General features: G+C 41.7%; 1 protein-coding gene across 2 annotated transcripts; it reads left to right on the forward strand.

Moving 5' to 3' along the window:
- Nucleotides 1-3,273: 3,273 nt before the first annotated feature.
- On the forward strand, nt 3,274-7,180 carry s1pr3a (sphingosine-1-phosphate receptor 3a). Of its 2 annotated transcripts, XM_023277645.3 has the most exons (3): nt 3,275-3,543; nt 4,055-4,124; nt 4,265-7,180. In XM_023277645.3, exon 3 carries the CDS (start codon nt 4,383-4,385, stop codon nt 5,580-5,582), a length of 1,200 nt encoding a protein of 399 aa, XP_023133413.1. In that variant the 5' UTR covers nt 3,275-3,543; nt 4,055-4,124; nt 4,265-4,382; the 3' UTR covers nt 5,583-7,180. The 2 variants fall into 2 exon arrangements, with proteins under 2 accessions (XP_023133420.1, XP_023133413.1); XM_023277652.3 differs by lacking the exon at nt 4,055-4,124 and having other exon boundaries at nt 3,274-3,543.
- The last annotated feature ends 437 nt before the right edge of the window (nt 7,181-7,617 follow it).

Below are 7,617 nucleotides of genomic sequence, written 5' to 3' on the forward strand. Positions count from 1 at the left end.
TTTTATTGTTTGTGCTTTCACTTTTACATGTGTTTTGTCATTGGGGCTAATAATCATCTAAAAACAGCTGAACATCTCTAACACAAAAAATATAATCCAATATTTTCCGTGTTTCTTAATCCAAATAGCATGAAGCCACCAAACTTAGATGATAATAGGCATTTATTTTTCAGTTATTGAGTTTTCTTGTCCATCCTTGGTACATATTTTTTAGGTGTTTTGTAAAAAATACTCACTTTTCACATATATAATCACCTGTATGTCCTGCCTACTTTATGTCAGCTCGTTGCATCATAAAAAATGATTAGTGGGTAAACAGCAGGAGTGGAGGGCAGTGGGGTGACCATCTGAGAGGCCTTCCTTTTCCACAGTCACAGCTTTCCTTGGTTCCCACTACACTTAACATTCCCAAACATCTAACGCACCACCCGAGTCTGCGTCAGTACACCCTGACTCACAATGCTGCTGCACACGCACACACGTATGCAGAAACAGGCACTAATGGCAACACTGTGACAAAAACGTACACAGGACCTCACTACAAGGCCAGTTTTTCATGATCTGGAGACCTGCAGCAACGTTTCCTCTTTCCAATACAGCACAGAACATCCAGGAAATCTGTGTCCAGCTTACAACAACACAGCGCCAGGGCCTTTGGGGTGTTTTCACATGGTTATAAATGGGTTGTCAGACTGTCTGTACATCTCTTACTACTCAGGGTAAAGTCAACAGCTCTGGGGGTCATTCATTAATCTACAATGCCTTGGGCTGACGTTTGTAAAAGGGCCAGACTGCCTGTAACCTCTCACAATCAGTGATACCACAGGGACCGCAGGAGTAAGAGAAAACTGTCTGCTCCGACACTCTTCGGTCTGCTGCTCTTTCTTTTCTCTCGCCATCTCTTCTTCTTTTTATCAACATTTGTTACACTGACAGTCTGTGTTAGTCAGTGCTGCCATCCATCACGGGCTCAAATTCTGGCCTGTCCGAAGCTTTTCCAGCTCTTTTGATCCAGCAAAAACAAAAAAACAGAAGTGATGGACACTTTGAAAAACAGAGCAGTCATCAGCAAAGAGAAAAGAAGAAAAGAAAACAAAGTCACGCCTCTTTCAACCACATTCAATTCTTTTTTTCTTTTAGAGAACCTTTCTCTACTTATCAGATATGGATGGTCGCCTTGAATTGATGCAGTTTTCTTATCACACAGCACAAGTCGAATCAACACTACAATCTGTGATTATAGAAAAAGATCCACTACTCTTCACTACTATCTACACAGGATACAAATAAGTGAAAAAGTTGAAACTAAAAAAATTATTCTTAGTCCAAGAAACTTGACAGAAAGGTTCATGAGCAGCTGTTCTGCTTGAATTGTTACAGCTGCATGGAAATAAATGGATGTTAAAATTTTGATGTTTCTGAAAGCTTTTGGTTCATGTTTGCTTAAAAGTTCCTCCTTGACTTTAACGATTGTCAAGATTGTATTGTGTGTGTTCTTGTGTCTAAAACATGAGCTATTGAACAAACCAGGGGATTCTGGCACCGTGTAGTTCCTGGACAACCACTTAGTTTGCATTCTTCACGTGTGACGGAAATAAAGTTGTTGTTCAAAGGTCTCTAGCTGTAAATCAAGAAGCCTTCTGCAATAAGGATTTAAGTGTTCTCCTCCTCTTTGAGGTCAGTGTTTGGGATGATCTCAGTATCCATGATACTTCTTAAACTTCACCAGATTCTCCAAACATGCGTAGATCATACTTCATGTGTAGAGCAGTGATTACTGGAGGAAGTCATCCTGATCTACCAGACTACAACTGTTGGTGAGGGCGGATGTACGTCACATTTTTGGATGGTCAAAGTTTGTAAAAAATCACTGAGTTTGTAAACTGTATGGGGGAACTGTGATCAGAAGTGAAGAAAGCTTAAAAAAGCAAGACTGTAGCAGAAAATGTAAAGATCAGTTTATTTATTTGGTACGACCTGAATCCCTTTGCCTCCAACCTGAGCATTTCCAAAAATATTCTGAGAGTTTGACTGTAACCCTCTGCTTCTTCCTCATCATCTTCCTTCATCATACAAGAAAAGCAAAGAAAAATACAGGAAACATGGGAAAGAGAATGGGAATATACACAGTGATGATGGAAAACACCCGTTGTTTTCCCAACCAACCTGTTTTCCTTCAAACATGCCGTCATAGACTTAGAAATTGACATAGTGACCCACTTGCAGAGCGGTTAGAAGGACCAGGATCACCTTGATAAGTCGCTGGTGAAGGTGTGACAACTGTTGCATTACCTGCTTTAAAAACGCCTGACTTCACCTGCTGATCCTTCTGCAACAGCAAAGCATCTCTCCTGCAGATTGACCTAACATACTCCTTTAAATGCATATGCAAACTCATTGGCTACAGATGACACCCACATATACAGAACAATATCCCAGCATCAATTATTTATTTTTTTACAGAACAACACCAAAAAGTGCATAAAAGGAAGCGAAAAGTGCAACTCTTCCCTTCCCATCCATTCCAGTTGGCTCCAATGGGAGAGGTCTGACCTATCTCACACTCTGCAGGACCAAAGGGACCCAGTGAGTCTTCATTTGAGCATAAAAAACAATGACTCATCAGATCACAGATATAAAATGAATTCCAACTTCTTGACCTGTCAGTGGAAGATGTGAATCCAAACACACATTGTGAGTCAGATTGTGTCTTCTGGATAGAATGACATAATGTGGAGTTGACAGTAAATATTGACAAGGAAGACGGGGGTGTTTTGAGGAACATATGGTGAAAATATGCTCTGGTAAGATATCGACAAGCCCAAATGAAAAACATAAAGTTGGGAAACAGAGCAGACAGGATAAAAAGATTAGGTGTTTGAGGCCATTTGGAGATGATGCAACGTAATAGAGACACATAAGGCCCTTGGGGCAAAAACTGCAACCTGTGTTTGGGCAAGTTAGTGCTGCAATTTTATGACACATTGAAACAGGCAAATTGGGTGTTCTTCCCTGTGACACTCTGCAACAACAAAAACTGTTTGACCTACAATTGACAAGTCAACCAAATCCCTCAAACCCTCCCTTGCTGCTTGTTTGAAAAGAAAAAAGGAGCGTGTAAAATACAAAGTGACACATCTATATGGCATTTTGATGTCTGGAGCAGGGACACGCGTGGCTCTGACTTCTCCTCTTACTCATAATTAAATGGACAAGGTGAAGGGAAGATCCCGCCCCACCGGCCACCGGCCACCGGCCACCGGCTGGGAGGGGTGAGAGAGGACGGCCAGAGCTGGAGAGTCACTGTGAGAAGAGGACGCTGAAAAGTTCAGGACAAACTTTTCTGTGGATACTTGAAGGATAACACTGTATACGGCAAGGATAAGATACAGACTTTTCACTTTACATCGAAGATATTACATTTTTTCGCATTAACCTTTTTGGCACCGGTGCGTCTTTACGCAGGAGAGGAAACCATCTTCCAAATTTTGTAAATCTCTCCACACCGTCGGGATGTTCAGATGAGCCCAAAAGCTCCAACAGGTACGATATTTCGTCGTTTTACATAAAATAAAACCCTAAAAGCTCTATAGAACTTTACTTTTCTCCATCTGTTTCCAAAACACGCGCATACAACTTTGGAAAACGTTTCGGAAAAAGTCAGACTTTCACTATTAAGCTTCTTGTTTCCACTAAAATTGTGATTAAACTCGCCAGAATCTTTAATTTCAGTTTGACGAAGGAGAATAGCCTATGTGTGTGAACATTTTTACATTCATGAAGTTTGGATACGTATTTGAGTGTAATTTAATGTTTTTTAGATTTAGATTCAAAATTTTACCTTTGAGCTACAGTCTTCGACTAGGAATCAAATACAGTGAGAAAGTTTGACATTTAGGGCATATAATTACTTTTTTTCAAGTAATAAGGGGGGGTAGTGGAAACAAAAAAGAGGGCCAGTAATGTTTTAAAGTTATTGTTTCTATATAAGTGAATGTGATTTATATTGTATTATATGGCATTTACCTGTTCAATATTTTATTGTATTTAACAGGACCCTTGAGTAAAGGAGATTTTTAATGGCGGTGGTGCACTTTCCTGTTTGATTAAATGATTTTAAAGAGGTATCTAACTTCTTCCAATTTCTTATGACTGTTTTAAATTCTTAGAGTCCTCTTTATGACTTTTTTTTTTGCTATACAAGCGAACCAAAATGAGCTTAAATGTTGTTTTTGTCTGTATTTTATCTCTAAACTCTACTCAGGCTGTAAGATGCCAGTGGTGACTCTCCCAGGCTGAGCAGCTTTGCCTCCCTCTGCTGTGTCCAGTGCTGTGGCGCCCCCTGCTGTGTGACCGAGGAAGGTCAGGAAGGCGCAGGCACCATGGGGAACATGATTGAGGAGGGGATGAACACCGTCATCGTCAGCCACTACAACCACTCGGGGAAGTGGGACCGGCCTCGCTCCGGCGGGGCCTGCAAGATGGTCGTGCTGCTCCTCATCTGCGTTCTGATCGTCCTGGAGAACGTCACGGTTCTGCTCGCTCTCTGGAGGAACAAGCGCTTCCACAGCCGCATGTACTTCCTCATTGGAAACCTGGCTCTGTCAGACCTGCTGGCCGGTGTGGCCTATGTGGTTAACATCTTCACGTCAGGACAGAACACCTTCTTCCTGACGCCGGTCCAATGGCTGGCCAGGGAGGGAAGCATGTTTGTGGCCCTCAGTGCTTCCACCTTCAGCCTCCTGGCCATTGGGATTGAGAGACACATGACGATGGTGCGTCTGCGTCCCTGTGAGACAGCAGGTAGAGGTAGACTCCTGGCGCTGCTGGCGGCCTGCTGGCTGGTGTCAGTGCTGCTCAGCGCCCTGCCCAGCCTCGGATGGAACTGCCTGAACAATTTGACCTCCTGCTCCACGGTGCTGCCGCTCTATGCTAAGAGCTACATTGCCTTCTGCGTTAGTGTGTTCAGTGCCCTGCTGGTGGCCATCATCATCCTCTACATCAGGATCTACCGCCTGGTGACCTCCAGCGGTCGCAGGGTGAGCAGCCGGCCTTCAGAGCGCTCGCTGGCCCTGCTGAGGACTGTGGTTATCGTTCTTGGAGTGTTTGTCATGTGCTGGGCGCCACTGTTCCTCCTGCTCCTGCTGGATGTTGGTTGCAGCCCAGACAAGTGTCCTGTCCTCTACCAGGTGGACTGGTTCATCGCCCTAGCTGTGCTCAACTCTGCTCTCAACCCTCTGATTTACACTCTGTCCAGCAGAGAGATGAGAGCAGCTTTCTTCCGGCTGCTGTGCTGCTGTCAGACCAGCATGGAGCCCACTGGGACTCCTGTGGTGGGAAACCCCCACCTCGGCACAATCATCCCCACAGCGGAAAATAGCAAGACCAGTCTGGGTGGAGGGGGAGGCAGTGGGGGTGGCAAATCCACGCTGAACAGAGGGAAGGTTCCCACACCTGTGAACTCTGACGGTAAACATGGAGACCCCTCTGCCACCGCTGTGACCCACCCGTCTGGACCTGCAGACCTGCTCTCAGCTGTGCTCGTGAAGGCAGGAGCTCTGCAGCCTCTCAGCAAGTTCTGAGCTGAAGCACCTGAAGATGGACTTAGAGTCACACAGAAGTAGACACAGACCAGATGTAGTCCGACTATCAGCCACTTTTTGTTTGTGCACTACAGCTAGTGTAGCATGGATTAGATGATATGTTGATAAAATTATTCCGAATTCAGTTGAAAGTAAATAAATCCAGACTGTAGACAAATCAAGATCATTTAAAGCCACTATTTACAGCAAGTCAGTAACATTCTTTCCAACACAAGTGACTGAAATGTTGTTTCTCTCCCACAAAGATAAATATTTCAAAACTATGAAATACAATAGGATGATTCGATGGATTCATGTCTGTCAAACTACACTCTAAAAAATAATATTCTGGCTCAACAAAAACTAAATCAACAGTTTGTATAAATCTTGTTGAGTTACAACAAAATTATGTTGAACCAACAAACTACACTGAGTTAGTGGAATTAGCTTTTCCTCTACAGTCAAAGATTAATTTAATTACTTGTATAAACTGTCTGGAATTGTCCTAATTTGAAATCCTGAAGTTATCAAGCCAATTTCATAAAGCTGTGTCACCTTAAATGTAGTTTCAAATCAACTTACACTGAAATTTCAGTTTAAATTACACACAGTATTAATTATAGACATTATTATGTCAACAGCGTCCACCAAAATAACATTTACAACCATTAAAGGTTTACCTAAATCAGCACATTAGATTACATTAAGAAGAAAGAAGATTTTAAAAAGTCTTACAACCACAAATTTAATTAAAAGGGTGAGAATAGGTCCCTTAAATTACTTTTTAGAGTGTAGTCTTGCTTCACATGACTTAACTTTATCAGTGTTATGTCTGTAAATATGTTTATTTCTATTTTATTTTGTCATTATAGGAAGAAACGATCAAATTGTGACACTTTTTTGCATGTGCTATATGCGGGAATTATTGAAAACTCCTGCATTTTTTCCATCACACCTTGATTTGGTAGACTATTTATTTTCTGTGAAAACATTTGCCACCTTAAGACTGTAAACTGGTATATTTTTTTGCTTTGTGTGCATAAAAACCATCACGGTACTAGGACTTTTATTATTAGTGACTTTATTATTGATTATTTGCATTGCACTGTGAGAGGAAACAAGACTGAAAGTTTATTTGCCAGACCAGCGGCCTCTTGAGGCTGTGATGCATATTACACACCAGAAAATAACGGTTAGATAAAAGCTACACTGCTTTTTTAAATATAATTCTTACCACTAGTGGGCAAGAATGTATAGTTTGTCCCGTTGGTGGAGCTGCAGAAAAAGAAATTCACCTTCAGATAATTTTTTGGACACTCAGCTCTTCATTACCACTCTTGGTTTATGTTTCATCAGTCTGAGCTCTACCTTGTCAGCGACACTGTGAGCTGAATTTGCATGGCTAACAACTCCACTCATGAAGATATTTGCTTCTCCTCAGCACATCTAGAAACCACTCACAGATCAACTAACCACTAGTGAATAAGAGTGTTGGATGTGAATTATTTAATGGCGGTAGACTGTAATTGACATTTCTGCCAGGGATTGATGTAGTACCTGATACTATTATATAGCTAATAAAATTCTATTCCCTTTGATTAGATTTTTGCACATGTGATTTTATTATATCAACGCTCTGTTGCTGTGTTTGTTCTCTGTATAAATTGTCAAAGAACATACAGTTGTGAACAGAAGTTTACATTCACTTGTAAAGACCATGTCTATCATGGCAGTACTGAGTTTCCAGTGACTCCTATAACTCTTAATTTTGTCACAAAAGAACAGTAATCCATTTTGGTTGTTTCATAGATTTATGAATCTGTCTTTTATTAATGTGCTGGGTCAAAAACATACATACTTCAGTTAGGAGCTTTTGATTTCCGTCCACAAGCTTCTGGTTGTATCTTTGCCTCGTCTTGGCAAAAGTGGTGCAGTTCAACTACATTTCTTGGCTTTCTTGTTTCGTCATCACAGCTAGATCACAGATTTTCGATGAGGCTTCAGGAAGGCCAGCCTAAAACCTTCATTTTTGCCT

This window comes from Amphiprion ocellaris, chromosome 2 (genome assembly GCF_022539595.1).
Source record: "Amphiprion ocellaris isolate individual 3 ecotype Okinawa chromosome 2, ASM2253959v1, whole genome shotgun sequence".
Classification (NCBI taxonomy): Eukaryota; Metazoa; Chordata; class Actinopteri; family Pomacentridae; genus Amphiprion; species Amphiprion ocellaris.